We start from the raw sequence: 27,201 nt of genomic DNA, 5'->3' as shown, positions 1-27,201 counted from the left end.
CAAGTTCTTTCGAGAAATTTCTCGTCCTGAAAATTTTCAGTAAAGAGTTAAAATACTCTCCTCCCCAAACTTTTGTCGAATTGTAGAAAAGTGAAATCTGCAAAATTGACTTAGTTTTAATTAGATATGTCTAAATTTATCTGTAAAGATTTATAATATCTACATCTATTTGTTAGCTGGAACAAGTCTGTTCTAACTGGCAGTACAATATTGTCAAAAATGACTGATTGCAGTATGAATAGATACACTAGTTCCATGTATGAGAACCTTTGTATTTATGTATTTAAAAAAAAAGTTGTTTCATTTTCATTAGCTGTTCTGCAACCAATAATTGATTAGCTTCCATGAACCTAAAGATGGAGACTCTTTGGGCTCTTGAACAGGTGTAGTCTTGGGAAATAAGCTTCTTGTGTGCTGCTGAGTTCAGTCATGGTGATCTCTCTTTGAAGCTCTTGCTTTGCCTTCTCGTTCCGACATCATTGCGGTCTCAAACTGCAGGACTCCTTCTCAGATATTTTTCTTCCATCTGTCTAATTCAAGGGCCATAACCTCCAAGCAGATGGTATTGGTGATGCATTTCTCCATGCTTGCTTTTACAGTACTATATCTTTAAAATGCTTCTTCTGGCCACCTGTAGTGCAATTGCCTTGGCTAGGCTGGGAGAACAGAACCTTTCTTGGGGAGCCTGCAGTCTGACATCCATATCCAATCCAACAGAGCTAATAGCAGATGATCGTAGCTTCAGCCCTTGTGTTGCAGCTTGGGAAAGAACACTAATGTAGGATGTGTCTGTCTTCTCACTTGATACATAACATCTTCCACTAACAACATTGGTGATATGACAACCTTTCAAGTGTCATCTGCATGTTGCCTGTATTTCATCCCTATATAGTAGAAATGATTGCTCAATTGGGTTTCAGAATTAATATCATTATCCTCAAAAATATACTTACTTCCTCAGGCAGCCAAAAGTTGCATTTGCAGACTTAATGCGGGATTTTTTTGTCAAAATCCGCCTTCTGTGAAAGATAACTCCCAAGACGTGGGAAGTGCTCCAAATTTTTCTGACACTCATTGTCAATCCAAATTGATAGCACTGGGTTGTGTATATTTGGAGCTTGTTGACAGAATTCTAGTCCCATCCTCTCATATGCCTCAGTAAATAAGTTGACAGTCTGGGGATGCATTTCTGTCAAGGCACATACTGAAGCATTATCAGCATACTGGTGTTTGAGACTGGAATCAGAATGGCAATAGTTTTGGGCCAGAGTTGTTGGAGACTAATCTATTACCATTCAGTAAATTAGCTGCATTCGAGTAGGAAGCTTATTTGCTGTCAAGGGAGGAGTTTGTCAGCAAGAGGAATAAGACACTTTAGGAAAGTTCTTGTAATGATCTTACCCACCATGGACAGCAAAGACATTCCACAGATGGATTTGTCTTTTTTTCTTAAAGATTGTCACAATCTTGGCATTAATGAAATAATTTGCTGTAGGATTTCCGCTTCACGACAGATCTGTATGCAAGCACAAAGGTGTATGTTTAGTTTTACATTTCAGTGGGAATTCCAACACATCCTGCTACTTCCTTTGTGTGATGACATTCATCTCCTCCTTTAGTGTTGGTAGAGTTCCAAGATCATCTCTAATTAGGTGCTGTGGAATGGAATTGAATATACTTTTGTAGTAGTTTCTTGATTATATACATCTTCACAATCCTCTTTCTAATGGAATTCACTGCCTCCCTTTCCTTGATCAGGTTTCCCCCTTTCTTTTGTCTGAGAGGAACTGGTCCTTGAGTACTCAGTCCTTGTGGCAATAAAGATTCAAGATTCAAGATTTCTTTATTTGCCATATACAGTACAACAAGTGTATCGGAATGCTTACTCATTCAGCTGTACCCAGTAACATTAGAGAAAGAAAAAAGAAAAAATGCATAAATGACAAACAGACAATACATCCAGACAATAGACATTATAATACAGCCAAGACAGGACATAATGCAAACAGTGCAGTACCTTAAAGTGCAGGCGCTAATATGTACAGGTGCTAATTTGAGCTGTTTAAGATGTGGACTGCATGGGGGAAGAAACTGTTTTTTAATCTATTTGTCAGTGTACTGATACTGCGGTACCTCCTACCAGAACCCAGCAGTGAAAACAGATCGTGGCCAGGGTGAATTGGGTCACAAAGTATAGCTCGATTCTGGTTGTGGTTACAGATATCGTTCATGTCTGCAAAATGTTGAATCTACTTTGCTTTATCTGTCTCACAATCAATGTGCTTAGATTGGGAAAACATTTGAGTTAATAGAAAACAGTACAGATAAGTGTTGAATTCTCAGAATGAGGTGAAGTAATTAGTGGAGTACCACAGGGACGTGTACAAATACCAGTGTTCGTCCTGATTTATATCAATGATGTAGATTCTGGCATTAAAAGCAGCAGATGAAGCCCAAAAATTTTGCATAAAATTCAAGACAAACATCCAACTTTTGGGAAGTAAACAGTTCATATCTTATTAATTGCATGATGAGAGATCATGTTTGCACCACCTAACTGTTGCATAACAAAGCAGTGTCACATTCATTTAGTCTGGAGCTGAGTTTATTAGGTATTTGATTATCCAATTTTATTGGTTAATACACACACACAAATGGGAAAAAAGGCAATTTAATTTCTCTTATGATAAGCACAAAGCTACTGTAGATCCACTGAGCTCTTACTGCTGACTCTAATAAACCTCAGCCATAGCCAACACAGCAAGCCTGTTTAAAAGACAGAAGTTATACACTTCTGATTGGTATAGAAGTATTATGCCTTCTTAATTGGTTTTACAATTATGTGCAGACTGAAAATGAAGAAAAATGATGTCTGATCTTGTAATTAACAAGATTTTGAACATATATTTTTTTATATTTTATGATCATGTTTAGCAGTATGGCTGTCAGCACACGTCTAGTGTAAAGCTCTGCTCGGAATTTTATAAAACTAATTTATTTGTTCAGGCGCACGATCATGACTGGAGAATGTTAGGAGCAATAAAATTGGCCACAGAGCCATAGAAATTGTACACGTGCAATAGATGTGCTTTACTAATATACAGTGGTGCCACAGACAGCTTTGAACTATCGCTTTGTCCTGTGCTCTTTTATTGCTCCGGTTGCTAACAAGTGCCCCAGTTTGTGTCAGTCTTCCATTGCATCCAGTGCTCCACTCTATCCTGATACCACATGCTGAGCTCTCACTCTGGCTCTCAAACCTGGCATTAGCACTGACCATATCCGCCTCTAATGTCCCCATTGTACCTGCTCCACTGCAGGCCAGCCTGTGTCAGCCACACCTTAAACCCTGCTAGCCTGTGCATTACAGGGAAGGCTCCTCTTATCTTTCCAGCAATGAGCCCTAAAATTCTGTAGCGTTTACCAGTGGTTTCCAGAATAGGAATAAGAGTGACATTTATTACAGACATAACCTACTACCACACACGGACAAAGAATGTGAATTCATGCAGCTTGTGTGCTATGCTGTTTTTGAAACTTAAAAGGATTTTTGACATCCACTGTTTAAACCCCCACATATAAGCATGTGGTCCTAACATAAGAGCAAACTAAAAGCGTGTTTAATACATTTTAAGAGCAGAGAGAGATCGTATCAGGAAAATGGCAAACTTTTATGAATACTGCAAATAGAAATTGTGCTATATAAACAGAATTGTAATGATATCCACACAGAGTGCCACTGCTTATTCAGAGTTTTTGTCTTTCTGTATAGATAGCAACTGCATTTGCAAAATAAACATGTCTTTGTCAAGACAAACAGAACAACTAAAACAAATGCACTTATGAAGGTGAAAGAATAAAATGGGGGGAAATGCACCTATTTGTTTATGCATTTGTTCTATTTAGAAATCAAATGATAGTATGTTTAGAGTAAAAAGCATACAATAACAGGTCAATTCAAATTTGTAGTCCAACATTTAATAATGAAGTACATTGTAGTGTGCATTTATTTATGGCTTACCTTCTGGTACTCCATTAGACCCCCATCACTGCTAATTGTCCTATTGAGGTTAGACTCACCAAGGTTGAACTACAGAAGTGCTGGTCTTATCCATTGCCTTTACCTGGAAATTGTTTTTGATGTTCTGAATTTTATATTTCTTAAAGAATAATGTGCTTAAATATAAACTAAATAGTTTTGAATGTGATGCATATTAACAAGAAATGTTTCATCAGTTCACATCATGAAGATTCCCCCTTTACTGCTTTATACACATTTATTTTTTTAAGAGTCATTACCGTAATCCCTATAGTCTATAGTCTAATTCCTATGAAAGGAATAGCATCACTTTTATGTGCAAAATGAGATGGAAAAGGGTGCTGAGCTATAGTTTCTAAAGTCATCCAGTATAATGAAGCATGGCATAATGTCTGAAATTGTATTTTATATTCTGAATTGTTAGTTTTTTTAAAACCAATAAGACAATATCTTCTGCAAATGTAGGTTGCCATGTGAGCACCATCAAGACTGCATTATTTCAGTAAGCTACTGTTTACGTGCATGTCTGTTTTTGTTCCATAGGATTTGAAGAAAGTGCTGTCCTTCCCCCCTTATCCAGGGGAGTTTCTCCACCCTGTTGTGTACGCCTGCACAGCTGTCATGTTACTGTGCCTGTTTGCATCAATTATTACCTACATTGTGCACCACAGGTAATTTTTCAGACATCAAATATATTCATCTTAATGGTGTGATTATTTGTAAAGAATGTGCATGATCTTGTGATCCGTGGATGTTTTTGCTTTTCTTCCCACTTAGTATATACATACCACATAGTTATTTAGAAATAATATACTTTCTGATTGTTAGCTCTGTATCCATTTCTCTTGTCAGATCTTTTCAATATGGTTCCTCTCTCTCAGAAAGTAGCACACAGCCTTTAACTACAGCAAGGGACATTTTCACTTATCTTTCTTAAAGAAATAAACATATTTTACTAATTATGGTCCTTTATTGAAAAATGGTTTTGAATAGTAGGCTCACATAAAATTTTCATTGTGTTCACATTGCACTGGCAAAGAAAGGCTCAGAATTTCATGGATTGTTCAGAGTCATTAGTTAGTGACCCTTCCTTGTCATTGTGAAGGTAATGGAAAGCAAAAACATTGAATGTACCAGTAAGCAGTATACTGCTTCCAGGGTTCTAAAGGAGGAACACTGGAATTCTCACACTTAGGAGACATTTTACTCATCTGTAATGTATTTTGAAAAGGGAAATGGTTATCTGTGGTAGTATGCATGGATCTTCATGTGTCAGGATAAGAATTAGAATAATTTACTGTATTTAGTATTTGCATGCTTGAAAAAGGACTGTATATATGTCATGAAAATGTAATTTATTTTCTTATGATTCATTAGGCTGCATTGTAGATTTACTGTACTTAATATTCTTAATAGCATTATATTCTTAACGGTAGTGGGGTTGTACGTCTTATTGTTGGCATTATCACTGTGCTAACGCTTTTAACCACCCTTTACTGATTTAGCATGCTTTCTGTTTGATTTATAAAGGTGTGATCAATCTTTATCTAAGAACATAGTTTTGAAATTGCTCAGTTCTAAATTTCTGTCACTATAAAATGAGTTGATCATTTTTATTTAGACAAGCCAAAATGTTTTTTAATCTATCCAATGTTGGAAATAATCATAGAAAGAAAGTAGAAGGCTATATAATGCAAAGGACTTATTAAAACTGAATAGCCTTTGTGTATAAATGAGATTTTACCTAATGTAGTCATGCACTAATGTATGTAAAACATAATATGTAATGTAAAAACAAGTACACACCCATTGTTTTGTTCAAATCCGAATTGTACAGGTCTTGAAGATTGGCTAACTCCTGTAATTCGCGCACTCATTTGCCAGATCACTACTGGATTGTTATTTGTCACATATATTTGACTTACACTTTGGAGAATTAGGATATCCATTTTTTTACTTTTCTTTCGTTCACGGCACCTGTTTAATGAAGCCCCATGAGAGTTTTTCATACACTAATGTGAAATGTTACTGCAATCTAACAATGAAATTGCTTGAAATATTAGATTTCCTTTTCAGGAACCACAGTGTTCCACACACTGCAGTAGTTACAACTATACAGCAGTATCGATGTCTATGTTGTTTTGATGTGTTGCCTGACAAGTTGTGACATTGTAGCATGTAGTACTGTGTTACATGAAATTTCTTTTATACCCAAAAGTTGTTAATCTACTGTCTAGTTTGCATTATTGATCGATACAGGAGATGGTTGAATGCAATCAACTTCTGAAGTCAACCAAGTATGGATAGAGTAGTACTATGTTATATTACTGAGAGTACTGATGAGTACTGAGGTACTCACCTTTAATCAATATAAGGTTATACTGTATTATATGTCATTCTTTTTGCTCCATCAAGTGCCTCAAATTCAGACTCGGAGTATATATCAATTTTTGTTGTAGGGTTTTTCTGATGTTTGAAACTAGACATAAATTGCTCAGATTTCTGTGTAATTGGAGCATATAAGGACAGTTTCATGAAAACGAACATGCTTGAATGAGATTTTGATGTTTTTTGGCAGAAACTTTGACAAGGGAATAGCTATATAGCACTGTTAGAGACTGCAAGATTTCAGAAGAAACATTCTTTACCTCCATAAGTACAAATAAAAAAGCCTTATTCACTCTCTATTTCTGCCAGAATTCTAATGTCAATCCTCTGAAAATAACTTCGATGTTAACTTCACAGAAATACTTCTTGTCTTCTATCTCTCTTGCAAGCTTTTATAATTTTTTTTTTATCTAAGCTTATTTTTAAATAATCTCTTTGTATGTTTTCTTGGTGTTTAGTCTATATGTATGAGATTAACTCTCCACAGTACCCTGATTGCTGAGCCCCTAGTCATATTAAATGAATTTATTTATCTTTGTCATAGTTCTGTCTGCAGTATTGACTACAGTTCACTAAACATTGACAGTTTTTTATTGTTGCTTGCTTGTAGGTATTACTGTTGTGTAATTAAGCCAGGCTTTGTGGACTTGACCTAGTAAGGTCAATCTTGATCGCCTAAGAGACCATTTGCATTCAAAATGCATTGTTTTTCCTTCTGTGCTAACAGAGAATTTACAGATAGAGAGCAATGGCTTTAAAGAAAGCTATTTTGTCATATAGCAGAAGTGTTAATTTAACAACAGATGTGAAGATAATATGAGGCTTATTGGATGTCATTTTTATTTAATTTTTATTTTTTGTCCCTTTTGGTAGCACAATCCGCATTAGTAGGAAGGGCTGGCACATGCTCCTCAACTTTTGTTTCCACACTGCTCTGACCTTCGCAGTATTTGCCGGGGGCATCAATCGAATAAAATATCCCATCATCTGCCAAGCAGTAAGTACACTGAATGTTTTTCGTGTGTTAAAACATTCATAATTGAATATTATTGTTTCTGTTTACTGTTATGGTGTTTAAAGGATTTGGTGTGAAAATTCCTGTGATATGCAGTGAGATTATTCAAATAAAGGACTTTGGTTAACCAGTTTAGCTAATATTTATATATATAATATTTATATTATATCATATTCCACCAAGAAAATTTGCCTGTAGAATTTCTCTGTACACCTGATGCTTATGGCACTCCACCTGTTTTTTAAATTGCACGTCTTCATTGGCCATGGTTAAAATATTTGTTATTTTAATCAGTATTTGTTAACATATCTTAAGTGTCTTTGATTTAAATAAGATTGTGTATTTTTTAAAAATGTTTATTACTGATGGTGGCATGGAGACTTTATTCAAGTGGTACTTTATAGCAACATGTGAATGCTAGCCCTACTATCAAACACTGTATAACCAGCATCACTGGGTGCCTTTGTGTTAAGCTGTTGTGTTAAGTAAGAATTCCATTGTACCAGTACTGGTTACATATGGCAATAAAGCTCAAGTTCAAGTTAAGCTCTAGGACAGAGAGGATGATTTATATAATATAAAATTTGATCCTATGTAATTTCGTTTTACTGTGTACTAGAAAATAAGATTTGTACGTGTTTGATATTTCTCATTTGGTGATGTTTCAAAAGTGGTAAACTGTATTGAATTATACTGGCAATTTGAAAATTAGTATAAAAAAGAGAAAAAATGTTTAAAATAATGAATATTATGTTTTTCCATCTCTAAACGAGATGTAGCGAGATATGTGAGTGTCTTATGTTAGAGGCATGGTTGCAATTAAACAGTTTATTTTTTAAACATTTAAACAGAGGGGAACAGGACAGAAAGAAGAGAAAAGCTTTTACTTACTGGTATCAACTTTGATTTCTAACTTTTATTTCTGGTTAAATGTGGTTTAGTATTTAAGCATCATGTTGGTCCTGGCATGTTCTATTAAACTTTCAGATGCAAAGGACCCAGTTATAAATGAGAAAAAAATAAATAGGAAAAAAATACAAAAATACTAAGAATTAGTAATAGAAAGAGAATAACAATAAAAAAACATTTCACAAATTGTAAACTTGTATTTTTCAGCACTGATATTATAAATGTGAACATGATCAATATTTGGATAAATCTTTATGCGCAAATCTTTTAAGCACTTTTTTTTATTATGATGGTCACACCTTTAATCAGGCTTTGTAACGGTCATTGCCAAAACTAATGAGTTTTTATCACAATGTTTCTTCCAGTTTATGTCTTTAAAATAATGATAGCCTACTTAATTTAAAAGTAGTATCAAAAGCCTTAATTTTATATTCATGCTCTTACAGTAAGTGGGTAATACATATTTGACATATTTGAGAAACGTTAAACTATTAAACACAAAGTTTGTAACTTGATAATTACATTTTGATACGTTGTCATTATGGAGTAGCAAAATGCAGCTTAGTGTTGTATCTAGATTGGTTAATTGAAGTACACAAGTCTTTTCCAGTAAGACCCTGATTATTTTATTAATATGCATCTCATAAATCTTAAATTATCTGGGGAGTATGAGATGTTTGCTGTTCCCATAACTTTCTTATTGCAGGCTGCAGACAGAATTAAAAAAGCACATAGCATAACCCATGTTTAATGATTCACAGTCAGACCTAATCTTGGTCCCATTTTAACTCCTGCTGGTGTAAAAGGGTATTTAAGTGTATTTGTAGTAGCATTATAGTTCATATTCAGTTGTATTAATATAGTAGTTTATATTTTCAGTATGGTACAGTAGAACGAGAGGTGAGAATGAAAAACAACCACATTAATTTCCGTAACACTTATGAATCAACATGAGTAAAACAAGATCTGTTACAGTAAGATAGTTATCAATACAGAGCATCACAAGTAAAACCATTTCACATACATCCCTAATCCATTGCAAATATCCTTTATTTCAAATATCCACCATGTGAAAATACATGTTTTGCAGTTTCCAGTAAAAGTAACTGGGTGTTGTATACAAACTGATGATCAGAAGAAATGTTTTCCCCTTTGGATTTTCAGTTTGTTTTTAACCTGGAATTTTGATGTGAGTTGACATTCTCTTGTTGGAGGGATGTTTCAGTCCAGTCTGTTTTGTTTAAACTAAAACAACTAATAAACAAGAGCAAACAAATTCAGCAGTTGTACTACAGAACTGCTGCCGCTTTTCACCCCCAGGGACATGTGGTATGGTAGCTGCAGAAGAGATTTTATTGTGCAGTGCTTCTTAAAATGTTTGTTTCTTTTCCAGAAGGTTGTTTCAGTATCATAAAAGCTTAACGTATTGTAAATTTGAGTTTGTGCATTTACACATTCATTCTGATTTTTAAAATGCTGAAGAAATTATTTGTTCTGGTTTGATACAGGTTGGCATTGTGTTGCATTATTCAACACTTTCAACCATGCTGTGGCTTGGGGTTACTGCCAGAAACATTTATAAGCAAGTGACAAAGAAACCTCATCATGTTCAGGATGGAGACCAATCACACCACCCCAAACAGCCAATGTTAAGGTAAGAGGAATTTCATTCCATGCAGATATTATAAAAGAAATACAGTTACAGAATAATACTTCCACTGTGTGATAGTTAAATAATAACCTGTGTGATCTTGAAAACATCAGTGTAAATAATTGGATCACAGATCGATGCTAAAGCCTTCCAGTACTGGTTTGACTTAAACTTTCATTGCCTTAATTTTGGCAGGTTTGTAAGATATACAATTTTATTTACTTAGTAAATGTTCACTTTCCTGTATCTTACCTTCAAAGGGCTCTGTGATGAAGTTATGTTGTTCAGTAATTCATCATATCATCATGTCTTTAGTTTACAGCACTGCACTGCTTGAACCAAATTGAGTTTATCAAGTAATAGAAGCATTTTAAAAATCATGTGACTTCTAACTTTCGCTTAAGCATTTTAAGATCTTTAACATAAAAAATAGTATTTATAGTCTTACTGCTCATTTATCATTTGAAATAAAAAATGTCTTGTATGTATGCCAGGAAAATAAAAATGATTTATATTTAATTTACTCCAGGGAAGCATTTCACTGATGTAATGCAATCCATGACAACATTTTTATTTTTACCTTGTTGATTAATTTTTTAGCATGTCATTCCAGTTGAATGGTACATGCCCACAAGGTCACTTGTAACTGACAGAAATGTTTTATATAATGAGACAATGTGGAGTGTGATAAAAGCCTAGAGTCAGTACTGCAGTCTGTGCTTGTACAATGACTCAGAAAACATGCTCAATATCTTGTTCCCTAGTTCAGAAAAGTCTGAACCAGATTTATCCATTGCTTTTTGTTTGTTTAGTGCATTTCAGGCTAAACAGTAATCATACACAATGATTTAAGTTCTTTAATAGGCAATTATTTCAGATATTTTGGCAAAACGCAGAAAATGAGATGACAGTTCTTCCTGTAAAGTATTGAAGATCAGGGAGGATAAGTAATCATGTGATTCTTAGTCCCTGGACTGACTGCTGTTGATTATCATTCCCATGGAATCATGTTGTCTTTCTTTTAGTGTGCAGACTGTATGGCATGAGCGACCTTGATAAAATCCTAGCAGGATCAGAGTAGAGAGGAACCAAGCGCATACTGTATGTGTGCATCCCAATTTCAAGATAAACATGAATTGAGATAAACCCGGGTGTTCTTTATACTGCGTTATAGATGATGATGATAATAATAATAATAAACTTTATTTTATATAGCGCCTTTAAAGGTGGCTTCTCAAAGCGCTTTACAGGATGACAATAACAATAAATAAGAAGACTACAACAATAATTAAGAAGATTTCACAAGATAGGACACAATTATAATTACAACAATACAACAATAACAATAGAGGAGACCGTGGAAGGTGGTATTAAGAAGAGCAGAGGGGTGAAGAATGGAACCAGTTAAGTAAGGCTTTTCTGAAGAAGAAGGTTTTGAGTCTAGATTTGAAGGAGTTTAGAGAAGGTGACTCTCTAATATCCTTGGGCAAAGAGTTCCAGAGCTTGGGGGCATAGCAGGAGAAAGCCCTGTCGCCCATACAATGTAGACGGGCTTAGATGATTTCATCATTTATAAGCAATTTTATGACATAAACAGATTTGAAAGTTACATGGTATATTAAATACACATCCCCCTACATTATCAGCTCCTGCTATATTTTCCATTAAGTTTAATTCAGGTGTACACATTTTGTGGCATAGACTGGCAGAGACATTGCAGGCAGACCACTGATATTTTGCCAGATTATTTGTGTTATTTTACTGTGGGTGGTGTTAATGCATTTAACCTACTTGTCTGGGATGGGCTCATACATCTCTGACTAGTAGGTTAAATTCAGTGGATCAGGCTGGGGAAGAGGTCTCTTAAGGTGGTCAACACTACTGTGCAGTGATCACCACTAAAAAAGTAATGGGTACTTACAATATTATGTTAAAACTAGTACAATTTCAGTTCTTATTTTGTATATTTTAATATTTTTTCAAAGCAGCATATGTTAATATTGCCTATTTTTACATTATATTTTGGTACCTGTTTTTATAGCTAGGGTTTGCTTTAGTAATCTGGATGAAGTATTGTGCACCAGAGTGGTGTCCCCATCTGGGATTTGAACCCACAACTTTACGCTTCAGAAAGCCCTAACCCAGTGGTTCTCAAACTGTGGTACGCATACCATCAGGAGCGCCCCCAGGTGGTACGCCAGATGACCCTGGAAATTTGTTGTGTACACTGAAAAAATGTTCACATTTTCTGTTTTAATAAATTTAGTTTGTGTTAATTACGTTGGTCCAGCGCACACTAATACTTGAGTGTTCAGACTCCTTTCGAGTTTTCAGAGACACAACTTAGCATCACATTCCCCAACTGAACAAGTAATCGAAAATGAATACATCGCAAAAAATAAGTATTATGGCTGAAAGAAAAAGACGCCAAGAGCACTAACGCCAGCTCCGACAGATAACGCACACCCAGTAAGAACAAGGAGGATTATACATTGGCCACTAGGGTTACCATATTTGAACATCAAAAAAAGAGGACACCATGGGAAACTTTCCTATTGCCTTATCTCAGAAGGGGTTGGGATGGAGAGGGTTTTGAAAATATCCCCTGTTTTATGTTCATTGGTAAAGTAACAATGATGGTGTTTAACTGTGTGAAATGCATAAGTACCCTTTTCTGTGATAACAGTATCCTCTGTTTTGCTGCCAGATTTTACAAAACAATCTGTTAATTTGGTTGACAAACTCTCTCATCAAAGTTTCGCTCTCTTATGACATAATCATACACGTACAGTAAGAAAGATGAACGACGACATAGGTCACAAAGTGTACTAGAGAATTTAAGAAATTCTCTCTCTCTCTGTTTCTAACCTCCTCATCTACTATCTTTAAAAGTTTTGTTAAGTATACTTTATGGTAAAAATAATGTGGTCGAAATCCCAGAAATTTTTGGATATTTGAAAATTCCCCTCGGACGGAGATATAAGGATTAAAATAGAGGACATTTCCGGGAACCCTATCAGCCACTGACACTAGCTCTTCTGTTAGCAAGCGTTGGAAACCGCTACAAGATGGTACGATCCAAATTATATAAGTGCACAGTGCTATTTTTATTATATGTGTATGTGTGAGTGTGTGTGCGCACATGCTCATGTTGGTCTTTGAGATTTTCTGTAGTTCCTATGAGAAGATGACTTGTAGGTGGTACTTGGATGCTTTGGTTTGATCAGGGGGTGGTACTTGGTCCAAAAAGTTTGAGAACCACTGCCCTAACCTATACACTGCCACTCTTCAATAGACCCCTTGTTAATTTCTGAAGGATTTACATCCATGTACTATACATATAAATACAGTGGCCTCTAAATTTATTCAAGCCCCAAATGGAATGAGAACAATACTTAATCAAATAACGTTAGGATTATGGGATAATGTTTATTGCTTAATCTAATTCTAAAAAGGTTATATAATATTGCACAGAGCAAATTCATATTTGTCATAAAGTCCAGAAAACACAAGGATCACATTTTTTCACACCCCTGTAGTAGGATTTTTGTAAATCCTCCTCTTGCAGGGAGTACATTGGCTAAAGATTTCTTCTATCTTATTTTGATGTTCTGGTACTTCCATACAGGAAATGTATAAACTTTTCTCCTTGTTGAATTGCTCAAAGTTTTACACACAATTTGTTATATGTTAGCAAACTGCCATCTTGAGTTAGAATCACAAATGTACAATTGAATTGGAGTTTAGAGATTGAGACGGCTTGTCAAAGACATTTATTACAATTGCAGTTAATCATTCCTTTGTTGATTTGCATGAATGGTTTGGATCATTGTCATGCTACTGTAGATAGTTCACTTTCAGCCAAACAGAAGCTCTTTTGCAGAAAAAACAGTTTTCTGGCCTAAATTTCCTTGTACATGTTGGAGTTCGCAAATCACAATTTCCCCTATTTTAACAAGGGCATCAGGACCCTAAGATGCAAAATAACCACTAAACATAATAAACCTGTGTTCATGAGAGTTTTCTATACATAAGCTTCATTTTATGATATTTTAATACCATCATAACACTGATGAGCGTATCAAAAAAACTTGATATTCATTTAGTCTCACATTATGAATAATCTCTATATGTGTTTCACCTTCTTTGCAATCCAGCAATGAATGCCATATTCATTCAGATGACTTCAAGTGATAGTTTTCTGCACTTTGTATACTCCAAAGCAAGTATTTTAAATCTCCAAAAGTTGCCTTAGGATCTGTGGTTGCTAGGTTTTAGATTATTTTTTCCTCGGGTAAATATTGTGGTATGCACAGTGAAGAGAAAACGTAAAGAGAATGCTTGGGTATATAGCTAGTTGTTGTAATAATGTATGCTGTTGTTTGTCATTTGTAGAATCTCAAATAGAGCAGTCTTTTTAGACACTCAAATTAATATACTATACTATAATCATGATGAAATGCTTATGGTTTTAGTGGCATTAAATAAACAAAGATTGAGTACTTGAGTGAGTGATTAGAGTTAAAAACTGTATGCAAAGTCATAGAGCAGAAAACATTTTGACACATGCGAGTTATACAATGACAACATGAAACAGCACAGGGAGCTTATTGTAACTGCCTATAATCTTGAATGGATGTAAAAACATGCATTTTTGATTAGCATTTAACATTCACCAACAATGGGTTTGTAAAGTATATTTTGCCCCATCTGCATAGTGGAATTTAATTTAAATTTTAGGGAATGTTGTACGCTTAGAGTGAGATAATTGTTGAATTTATCATTTCACCAAGTTAAATTTATGTCCTTAGAAGCCATTTGAAAAGAGATGTAGCACCCTGAGCAACAAGAATCCTATATACTGCACTAATATTTAATTGATATTGAGAGGGGTGACTCATTAACCATCCCTCAGCTGCCTGTTAATACAAACAAATGATAGTTCTATTCTTTCTCATAAATCAGCATGCAGTCTTTTAAATACATCCGCAGAAGCTGCAAAAGAAGTGGTAATCAAAGCATATGCTCACTGCAGTGCCTGCATGGTGGAAAGAAAGAAAAATCTTTGTAACAGCTTTTCAAAAAGGAACAGAATGTGCCACTGATTTAAGTATTGCAGTTTACTCTTTACTTGCTGTTACACTGGATTAAAGTAAATACACACTATATGTTTTAATTTCTGAAAGTATAATTATTTGACTGCCGATTCTGATTTCAATTTCTGTTTTAAGTTTGTGTTTTAAGTGCTGAGAAGATGATTTTGTTGGTTTTCTTGAGAATGAATTAAAGAGCTGTGCACTTTTTCATGATAGCCCTGCCAGATAACTAGATTTTATCCATCTTGTGAGAGTATCTGATAGAACCATGGCAATATGTGACATTAATAACAGGCAGAAGTTATAGAGAATTAGTCTCAGATGTTTAATTTTCCATTACAGAGATATATATTTTAAAAATTATTAACTATATGCACTAGTAATTTAATCTTTTTTCAACCAGTCACTTTTTATTATTATTCACTTTTTATTAATACAATAATACCTAATTAGTTTATTTTTAGCTGCACTTGGAGAATTCTGTCGCCCAAAATATTTGCTTCTCATCATTTTAGTGTGCTATTATCAACAAATATTACTTAGTATGCCGGTAATGGACAAGAAAATGGACACACCATTTCCACTTCACTGTAAAGTCACTTAATAGGGTGTTGGTTCCACACATACAGGCAATGTGGCCTGTACTGTATGTGTTGCAATGTAGAGTCTACCAGTGTTGAGAAATCTACAGGAGGGATCCTTACACAATGAAGTCAGTACACTCAACTCCCTGTTGATGGAGGTGAGAAGCCCTCAGGCAGTGTTTCAGAACATCCCATAAATCCTCGATTGGGTTCAGAACTGAGGCGTTTCTGTAAAATATTCTTGAGCCTTTTTTAAAATTCTCGAATTTTTTTCTTTAAATATTTCTGAATCCAACAGCTTTTCCAATGCAAGAATGATGAATGTTGAATGATTGACATTGATACATGTCATATATAAAGGCCTTTTACATGGAGGATATGTGATGACAAATCAATTTCACACGTCTACTGTACGATCGGTATTGCTTCAAGAACTTGAGTGGAACTCAAATGCAGTTTGTGATGTTGTGTAAATTGTCTAAAACATTACAGTTGTTTTGGCCTCCACCTGACATTGTAGATGCGGTATAAATATTGTGTATTTCTGCATTCAGCTACAGCATGGCAACCTCATTTGAGCAACTAATTTCAGAGTCTGTTGTCATGATGTGACAGATAATGTCCTGATTGCTTCTGTTCTGTTTTCATGGCTGCCTCAATCCCATCTTATTTTGGAGTTAAGATGTAGAACCTAGCAAATCTGTTTCCCTTGCAGCATCTGTTGTGATAAGGGTTGCTTTTCCAGGTTATGATTATGACAATTAGAATAAATAATAAATGTGACAGTAATAAGAGGTTAGAGCACCAGGTTCCACTGATTAATAGAGTAAGTTTTTTATTTTTCTGATCAGTGTGACATACAGATGTCATCATGTATAAAGTTATATTTTAATTGTCTCATTGAACCAAAGTGTATATTCTACCATTAAACAAATGAGTCATGAGAACACCAGCAGCAATAAAGGGCAAATTGCATATTACATCTACAATTCCACTGTATTTAATTAATCTTTATTACTTTATATGCTGGCAACATTAATTAAACAAAACATGGTGTTACCGTGAAATATCTTTTGATTGCAATGCATTTTCCTTTTCTACTAAGTATAAAATATTCAACGGTACCTTCTGGGATGGATTTAGACAATTCTTTAGGTGTTTATTATGCATACAGAAGATAAAGTAGCGAGACCTCTTCCTTAGGATGCTTTGTGTCTATTTCTATAACCTTCCTTCAGTGTTTAAAAGTGGTTTCCGCTCATGTGACATTTTATAAAAAGGATGGTGAAAACTGATTTATTCAGCCTATTTTAACTTCTGTGAAAAGAAACATTGGACAGTGAAAAAATGGAAGAGCCCATGGCTCTGTGGCTAAGGATCTGCGCGCATGGCTGGAAGGTTGCTGGTTCAAATCCCGTGGCCAGCAGAGGAATCCTACTCTGTTGAGCCCCTGAGCAAGGCCCTTAACCCCAACTGCTCCAGGGGCGTCGTACAATGGCTAATAAAGTGATCTCATCTCTTTCTCTAAAACGTTACGATTGATACTCATGTAGTTGTCATTACATTTTTGGTTGCTTCTTATTTATTTTAAAATACTATCATCATATAAAAGCTATGAGCATTTGTTTTTTTCTTTACAGAAAATGTAAAGGTTTTCCTCTGCTCAAAAGAAAATGTTGTTTGTACTCAAGCTTGCATAGGTGTAGTACAGTGCTTTCTGATACAGTTTGCTTGGAATAAGCGGGATGGGCTGTCTGTGAAATTCCAGACAATGATTTTGCACTGATTTAATCAAATACCAATGAAGTATGAGTCACTTAAGGACTTTTGTCTGTTTTGTTCTTCATATTGCAAAACTAGCATGTAAAAGACAGTAAATTGGAAAGCCACTCAAATGTGGCTTATTGGAACAAAGAAATTCAGAGGCTGTGCAAAGTGCAAATGCTTACTTATTATCAAGTCATTCTTTGCTGAAAGCAGTTCAGGAAGGCATGAAAAGCAATCAAATTATTTATAAAGCATGTGTAGAAAAATAACACTGCTCATCTCCTTCCTGCTCAACTGATTTTTCTGTAATGGGATCATAAATATCTACAGTATATATAAGTATGTATTTATGAATACTTTATAAATATTTACAGCCTTCTTTTAGAGTATGAAATGGTTTTCGTAATTGTGTCATTTTGTAATAATTAAATGTGACAATCAGTAATTATTAGAATTGTAGCATTGTTAACATAACAGTTTGAGACAGAGATTTAACTTTACAGTATTGATTTCATTGGTAAAACAAGTTAAAGACATTATGGTATACGGTTAACCGCTAATGGGCCTTGCTATGCTATAGCATTGTATCGTGGCATTAATTAGTAGATTCTTGTCATCTTTGACAACCTAATCATGAAATAGTTTTGTGAATAATTACATAATGTATAGCTACTTTGATATTTGTGAATTTAATTTGAATTAAAGTAATTAAAAGCATTAATGCTTACATCATTTAAAATCTCCTGTGGTTCATGAATAAGCCTCCGAACTATGTCCAAAAACAAACTATCACATTCTGTCCCATTAGAATAAAGTGATAGAATATACTGTAGGTGAGAGGCACTGTGGCACAGTGGTTAGCATTGCTGTCATGCAGCACTGGGACCCTGGCTTCAATTCTTCAATTCAGTTCCCTGGTTTCCCCTGGGTGCCCTGGTTTCCACCTATAGTCCAAAGACATGTTAGTAGGTTAATTGGCTTCAGTGAAAATTGGCACTGATGTGAGTGTGTGCTTGTCTGTGTCTGTGGGTGCGCTGTGATGAGCTGCCGTTCCATCAGGGTGTGCCCTGAGGCCTTGCGCTCACTGCTTGCCAGGATAGGCTCTGGCTCCCCCTCTGGCTCCTGAATGGGATAAAGCGGCTAGAAAATGGATGAAAAAGAATATAGAGGTAGAATAAAAATTTCCAGGTGTTGAATCCCAAATGAGTATTTCGATATCATGACATATATACTGTTCTTTTGTCTTTCTACAGATTTTATTTAGTTAGCGGAGGCATCCCTTTCATTATCTGTGGGATTACAGCAGCAACAAATATCAACAATTATGGAAGTGGAGAGGAAGCTCCTTAGTAAGTCTGTATGCTAAGCTGTTAAACACAGTTATAGCTTTAATTGTAGCCTTTTTGTTTCAATGGTCTTTTGTCTCAGTGGAATAAAACACAAAGTAATCACTGGCTTTAATGTACCAATTCTTTAGGTTTCAAGCTTTCGGAGAACCAATGATTTGCACCAAAAATCAAGGCTTGCTATCATATTATGCAAACAAAAACCTGAGTGACAAGTGTTCCCCTTAAATATGTGTTTATATTGGACAACCCAAAGGGGTATTTATACAAAGCTTGTGTAATCCATTGTATGATTTTTTAAATGTAATCTTTTCTTAGCTTCTGCTTGTAATTGTTTAGAAGGAGTTGGAATATCTCAGTATTTGGTTATTGTAAGACTGCAACCTCCAGTTGTTTCAATGACAGTAACCTTTTTTTTCTGTTCTTGCAGTTGCTGGATGGCCTGGGAACCTAGCCTTGGTGCATTTTATGGTCCAGTAGCATTCATTGTGATGGTAACTTGCATCTACTTTCTCTGTACCTTTATACAACTGAAACGTCACCCAGAGCGGAAATATGAATTAAAAGAAATGACAGAGGAGCAACAGCGACTTGCAGCCACAGAAGTCGGGCATTGCCATATGGCAGACACTGGGTCAGTGTCGCAGACCACCTGCTCAGTGATTTCTGCATCTATGCTAGAAAATGAACACTCTTTCAAAGCCCAACTTCGAACAGCAGCATTTACTTTGTTTTTATTCCTTGCAACATGGGCATTTGGGGCTCTTGCAGTCTCTCAGGGCCATTTCTTGGACATGATTTTCAGTTGCTTATATGGGGCTTTCTCTGTAACCCTGGGACTTTTCATTTTGATCCATCACTGTGCAAAGAGAGATGACGTTTGGCATTGTTGGTGGTCCTGCTGCCCATCAAGAAGGAACACTTACTCAGTGCAGCTCAACGTTCGCCCCAAGGTTAATGTCAATGGAGATACGCAGGTGCACTCGCATTGCCTCCTGGATTCTCCTTGCCCAGGCAAAGCTGTGGCAAGCTTTAACCATTCAGCATCCGGACACTGTAAATTAACTAACCTTCAGGCTGTTCAGAACCACGTCAGCTGCCTTTCTCCAGTCACTCCATGCTGTGCAAACATGCACAGTGAGCAGCTTATTGATGATGAGCCCCACATTCATGTACACTCTGAGGAAAACTTCAGGCCCAACGTGCACATTCACAGATGTCTGAAGAGCAGAACTAAACCAAGGCACTTTTCTCGTCATAGGACTGCAGGAGACAGAGAGTATGCTTACCACATCCCTTCCAGCATTGATGGGAGTGTTCACAGTTCTCACACAGATAGCCCACACAGTACTCATGATGGCCATACGTGCCACAGGCGAGTTTGCTGTGCAAAAGGAGATCCGTTCCCTACAATAAGTCAGCCGGAAAGCAGTGATACCAGCACTGTGATGTGTAGCTGCAGCAAAATGCCCGAAGATGACATTGTGCACCATACAGCCCATTTAGAGATGCACCCGCGTAGACAATCCTACCCTCAGAATCCTCCGAATCAAAATGGAATTCTAAAGGGAAGCTTGCATGAAGGTGTCATGTACAGTTCAGATAGTACAGGAAATATACGAACTGGCCCATGGAAAAATGAAACTACTGTGTAGTTAGTGGGCTTCTTTTTTTCCTCCCACTCCCTTTAGGAAAACTCAGCATTTCAGTACGTGCGCTTTTTTATATTACTTTCATGTCTGTTTACATACTTCTATTGTATAGAAATATCTCACACATCTCCTGTTTGTTTTACAGTGTCCAGTATTTTAAACCATATTTCCATTTTACTTTTTAAGTACTCTTAAGGCAAAAAGGCACATACAGCGAGAAATACCTTTCATTTAAAATAAAATATTTTTCTATCTATATAAATATATATGTGTGTGTGCGTGTGTGTATGGAGAAAATTCCTGATTGGAAAAGAGCTATTTAAAGAGGTAGTGTTCTCTGGAGAGCAGATGAACTCTGTCCTTGTGTCAGGTCTCATTGTCTGACTTGTTGTATCTACTAGGAGAAAATTCAATATCCGCTGTTAAAACACTAAATACACCAGCAGTTTAAAATCACTTGTATGTTCTCTATTCGACCATGCATAATATATACTGTGAAACAGAAAAGCTTAGTAATTACAGTTATTTATTGGCTTTTATAGGTACTCCATTAAAGCCAATAAAATTTGCACAAAGAGAAGCTGCCTCTTTGAAAACTAATACACTGCTTAGCCTGTAAAAGGTAGCATTAAATATTCAGTCTGTGTAATGTTTTAATATCCTGTTGGAAAGACGTATTAAATAACATTGTCACCGTTAAAACCTATGGTGCTTTAATGGTTGTATCTTGCATGGCATATGTCAGGGTATACCATTTCATAGTGTTTCTTGTTGGCAACAGCAGTACTTGTGAAAGGCTGTGATATTTCATGTCAGTATTTAATGTACATCATTTTGAAACCACACAAAAAAGAAATCACTAACTGCACTAATGTGGCGCCACAGTGTGTGTAAAATCAGTTTGAAGAGACCTAAAAAAGGTCCACACTAACAGTTCATTTTTATACAGTGCATGCAGTGCTAGTTGTTCGTAACTGTGCAGTGTGTTTTTTGCAATTGCCTCCAGTAAATGCAAGTTCCATGTTTGCTAAGTATGTCTTTGAAAATTGTAAGGATTTCAATGAAACCATATTCTCTTTTTCTTCTTTTGTTTATGCCATCACAGTATTAATGAAAGATTAAGGTATTTTTAAAGCCATTATAACAGAAGCAGAAATAAAATGCTGTTTCTTTTGTGGCAGTATAAACTCTTATGCTCGTTCTTTGGAGTGGATGGTAATTCTGTCTCCTGTATTTGTGGATGAGAGCTATAGATTAGAAGCGAGTCTGCTGTCAAATATTAGCATGGGTAGTGTGAACTAATTATTAATGATTGAATGAGGAAAGAGTTCATGCTGGAGGGGAGTTAAAACTTTTGCTGTCCCATTAAATTGATTTAGCATAATAATGGTCTTAAAACATTCCCACACTATGTATAAAATAATATAAAGTAATATAAAACTGGTTCTAATTTACTTTTTGTACTGAAATGTTAAAGATATTTAAAAAAAACTCAGAGATGGGATAGAAATACACAGACCCATTGGGTTAATGCTCAGTATCTGAGTAAAGCTGTTCTTCTTAAATTATCTCGAAGAACATTAAAAAAAGTTTCAACATATCACACAGTGTATGCACTATACACTATTTCTGTATAGTTCTGTATTTCCCTTGAATTGAGAAGACAAGATGTAAAAGCCAGATTACTACCAAGAGTATTTTGCTTTCTTATATTTACTGTACATTTTAAAACGGTTGTAAAAACAAAAGATTTCAGTGTGGATTTCAGTATTTATGTTAAACATTTTCTCAGATGTTTAGATGAGAAACATTTAGCTGTTGTACCACTGACCTTCAACTGCTGTATGGCTAGTCTGACATCTGTCATTATAATAAGCCAGTGGTACTGTAGCAAGGCCCACAGCCAGTTTCCACCTTTTTACATCTCCGCTTCAATAAATGTATATTTTTCACCATGAATAAATACTGTTTTACTCTATGTATGTGTTACATATGATATGTGATCTTTTAAGTAAGAGGCACTTCAGATTAATTTTAGCAACAGTAACTCAAAAATAGTCTGTTTTTACACAGCACCACTTGCTTTGTAGGTGTGTTTACAAATGTTTTTTGAATTGCCTATTTAATGAGTCTGCACAATTACTATGAATGATGATCGATTATTTTATAAGACATAAAATAAGTGCAATAGAAGTAGCCAACACCAATTACAAAATGTCCCAAAAGCACTGATCTGTTTTTCAGTTTTTGAAATGTATTCTCTTTTGACTATTATAAGCAACTAAAAATTCAAATAACAATACTCAAAATTATATCTTTAATGAGAATAACATGTAATAATAAACAATTATTGTTGCAATCAACCTTCTAGTGGTGGAATACACAGGATGTAAAAATGGAAAAAATAAAAAGGAGGATATAAAAACACACCACCAGAATTTTATGTTAAGATACTAAACTTAACTAATTAACTTAACTGTGCTATTGTAACACATACATTATTTTTGAATAAAATGTTCGCTCCATTAGAAATCCTATTAAATGTTCGTTCCATAAGATAAAAAGTGCACACAAAACAAGGCATTTTTAATTATGACCAAACATTTGCAAATTAAGGAGAATTAAGGCTTTTTTACCATTTGTGCAATCTGCTTCCCAATGATCAGATAAATTGAAAGAGTGATTAACTGTTTCTGCAGAGGCTGCACTATATAGCAGTCTCATTTATTGTTTCAGTGTATTTATTTCCACACTAGTTTTTGCTAGGACACCACCTCACTGTTGTGAGTCTTTTACAAGCCAATAGTAGACCCAGGAAATGAATCGTGCCCGCCTCCATATCAGTCATCACTGGGCAATTGATGTTTTAAAAGTGAATTTGGTTTCAATTACTCCCCATTTCAAAGAAAACAACTTTCAAGTTTTGCTCTAATAAACTATTTTAGATTTTTTATCTAAATACTTTAACCCATTTCAAGTACCTCACTTTGAAAATCAATCTTTGCTGATAATGACAAAAACACCAAAAAGTAATGTGAGTTGCAAATTGTTCCCATGACAGGAGGATTACTTGTTGAAACTGGTTATGATCATTTTATTTTACATCTGGAAAATATCTTAAGATTCATCATTTACTAGCTGTGATATTTCTTAAATAAAGTTTGCAGCATTTGTGCCAGTTCTTTTAAATACAATTGTTCTTAACCTTTACTGCAGTCTGCACACCTTTGCTTCTTAAAATATGCTCTCACGCCTCTGATCAAAAAAACTGTTAAAGTAGTGTAGGTCAGTTCTTTAAACCTAAAATATATCATAACTAAAGAATGAAAGAGAATTCTATATTTTAATGTCACAGTAAAATGAAGAATACATGAAAACATACACACTTTAGGTTTACCTTAAAATACCTAGGTTTGATGGAACTACAGAGTATGGCAGTTGTACATGCATGTCTGTGTTTAATTTGTGTTTTTGATGATTTCCCTTCTAAAATAATCTGGCCTCCAAGTTTAAGGACCACTGTTCATCATGACACTCCTAAGAAAACTTCAAATACTTCCTTTTTGCTTTTCATGTATGTGAATTTTACCATGAATTATACCAATTCTGCCACTTTCCAAATTCAGTGTACTTTATTTTTTGAAGATTAATATTGAAAGACATTTCTCTAAGATAAATTTCTCTATTCTTAAATAAAAATAATGCTGATAAATGACTGTATTCATGGCTTTTTTATCTGAATTTGCATACATACCTTTACCAAAGTTTTTACATTGTTTTGTGGAATATCATCCATTTCACAAATGTTGAACTAAGAAAAACGTATGTTTATGAAAACGTATGATGACTTGATTTTCACACACCCATTTGTTGCAAAATGTGTGAACCTTCTTCCATACAAGGCTTGCTTTAACCTGGATTGAAAAATAAGGACTAAAAACATTTGCTAGGAAATAAAATCTCTAGGTCAGTGTTCAGTAACTAGCAACTCAACAACTAGAAAGTCTTCTCATTTACTTCCCATGTGAGATTTGATGTCCAATGTTGACAAGATCTCTCGTTCTTAACAGGTAATTAAGGAGACTCAATGCCTCTAAGATAGTGTCAGGATCAATATAAGGAGCAGTGAGGTGCTCCATGTTATTCTGAATTAAAGAGATAAACAGAAACCAAGTCTTTTGTTTGACCTTTTAAGTTCTGAGTTTCTTAATAACCAGTGTTAACAGAAATTGATAACTTACAAAAATGTAACCTTCATTTGGAAGGGTGGAAGATGGAATTACTGTTTTCCTGTAGTATTCTTTTCATATAGATCACCTTTTTGATATCCTTCTTTTAATTATATTGAAGAAATGATCACCTACAGATATAACAGATTAGTGGATTCCTCTAATCATGTGTTATTTTATCCTTCTATACTGTAGTTTGAATAAAAATTACAGCCACCTTTAAATATATATAATATTGTCATGAATAATAACACAGCACAGTTTTTTAAACGCCATTCTGGTTTATGGTATTTTTCAAGAGCATGAAGGCACTTTGAAATATGGGAATGACTTGTTAATTCGATTTTGCCGTTTCACAGCACTCAGGTGGGTTTAGAAAACGTGTTAGATTGCTCTGACCCCTAAGTGTTTAGAAATGGCAAGAGTTAATTAATACTTATTTTCTTTATATATATAACTTCCTATTCATTCATCATCGGTGTCAGGTTTATAAGCATGGTGTCATACTGTATAGCTTAATTAACATTTTTCTATATTTTATTTTGGTTATCTAATTTCTCATATTTCATTTATACCTGAAAGGTGTAATTTCAGCACCAAGATAGTCAGCACTTTTAAGATCCTTTAGGTTTTGTCTTTTAAAATTAAAACACAAACTTAAAACTTGAGTTTAAAGGATTTACTGACTGGCCGAGTTTCACGCAAAACTAATTATGTTCTCTGCTCCATGCACTAATATCCTTGACACCAATGAGATTTAATTCATGTAGGGTTACTAGATTTCAAACTCGAAGCTTTAGAACACATTTTAACTCACCGGAGTTCACTTGTGGATTTAACAATAAACGTGAAGTGCCAAATTATATTCACAGTGCTTGAAAAGCACTGAAACAAAATAAACATAGAATTCTAGTGTTACATGATCACAAATATAAAAGCTGCTCAAAATGTCAGTGTATATGAAAGCATCAGTCAGGGGTAAAAAAATAATTAATGAAATGCATGATTACCACTGTAAAAGACACTTCCACAACACATAGAAGGAATTGTTGTATTTTGCAGGTTTTAAGGAAAGAATACCTGTTTATGCATACTGCTGTGTCATCACACCTCTCTTTAATGCAGTCATTTAAAATATAATTGTGTTTATACTGAATATTAACTAAGTGCCTACAGGGGATTCTTGAGAAGCACAAAAAGGGCTGAACTACAGTCTATCTTACTAGGTACACCTTTCAAAACAGTCCATTATAATTGTGCTCCAGTGTCAGATTCAGAGTTCTTCAAAGTTCTGCCTACAGTATGTACAATACACAAATGTAAAGTAAGATGTATAACCTTTGAAATACTTCAGGTACAGCATAATATATCATACATCATAGTCTGTCATAAAAAATGCTGTCTAAATTTGTTGAAAATCCTTTTAATTATATTTCTGTTAATTCAAAAAGTAAATAAAGATTAACGCCACTGGATTTACTAAAATCTATGTGAAAAACAATTTTTTTACAGAAGATTTGTTTTTAATATTTTTTTATCAACTCCTAGTTGAGTGCCAAGAATTCAACTTGACCTGTTTGTCAGCTGTGCTTCTTAATTGTTCGACAATAAGGTACCAGAAGACAGTTCTTCATTTTCTATGTTAAAACCCAGAGCAGAGTGATGTTCATGGTCAAATTATAAAATGACATTAAAAGCACAAGGAAGGTAATATATGTAGATACAAATGTGGAGGAAAGGGAGAACGTAAGGATTTTTGTCCTGAGTTTCAGATTGTCCAATGCTTTGTAATTCTTGCACAGCAAAATATTGCAAAAAAAATCTGTCAGAGTAAGGGATGCAGAACTCTGCACGATGATCCGTCATTTATTCAAATTAAGGAAGAACCAGCAGAGCATAGCAAGATAAAAGTAAAGCATCTACATTTCGATTTATGAAATGTCGAAAGACAGGTGGGGAGAAGGTTGGCAAACGCTTCTGAAATAATAAAATAAAAATCCAAAAAGCGTTGTAAACATTAAGTAGGTCATTAAATACAACCACGGAGAATGTGAAAAGAAACGATAGAAAATTTCCAAAGATATTTAACTTTGTGCTTCACATTTTTGCTATGAGGGAAGGCACTGCCACCTAGTGGCCTGAGTGCAATATTTTTTTAGTTATGTTTCTGAGAAAAGGGGATGGTGGTAATACAATCATTTTAATGAAATTGTCCATTACAAATAGTCAGAAATAGTTACGTCAAGACGAGCTATAGAAAGACTTACAGTAAACAAAAATGATTCTTTTCATAATAAAAAGTGTACACATGCTTTTCTTTAAACGGTCCCTAAACAGTTTGCTTTTATTGCTCTTTAGACAAGAAAGGTGCATAATATATGTTTTCTGCTTTACGTGTCTGCTTGATATACAGACTTTATTGACTTGAAAGCATTCCAGCAAGCTCAGTGAATATTTAGGTTTATTCACTAGGCTTGAAGCCTGCATCCGCGATTTTAATTCTCTGCTGACATGAAAGATGTAGA

General features: G+C 34.9%; 1 protein-coding gene across 1 annotated transcript in view; it reads left to right on the top strand.

Annotated features, from left to right (window-relative positions):
- The window catches only part of LOC102691676 (adhesion G protein-coupled receptor A3), a 131,259-nt gene extending 108,834 nt beyond the window's left edge, over nucleotides 1–22,425 (top strand). The window contains exons 15-19 of the mRNA XM_015346987.2: nucleotides 4,583–4,710; nucleotides 7,301–7,424; nucleotides 9,860–10,005; nucleotides 18,703–18,798; nucleotides 19,226–22,425. Of these exons, the coding sequence (XP_015202473.2) occupies nucleotides 4,583–4,710; nucleotides 7,301–7,424; nucleotides 9,860–10,005; nucleotides 18,703–18,798; nucleotides 19,226–20,450 (1,719 nt within the window). The 3' untranslated portion in view covers nucleotides 20,451–22,425. The remainder of the gene's footprint in view (nucleotides 1–4,582; nucleotides 4,711–7,300; nucleotides 7,425–9,859; nucleotides 10,006–18,702; nucleotides 18,799–19,225) is intronic.
- The last annotated feature ends 4,776 nt before the right edge of the window (nucleotides 22,426–27,201 follow it).

Source organism: Lepisosteus oculatus, chromosome 4 (assembly GCF_040954835.1).
Source record: "Lepisosteus oculatus isolate fLepOcu1 chromosome 4, fLepOcu1.hap2, whole genome shotgun sequence".
In the NCBI taxonomy this organism is placed as follows: domain Eukaryota; kingdom Metazoa; phylum Chordata; class Actinopteri; order Semionotiformes; family Lepisosteidae; genus Lepisosteus; species Lepisosteus oculatus.
The sequence above is the reverse complement of the archived record's forward strand: the minus strand, read 5'-3'. Positions and strand labels throughout refer to the sequence as shown.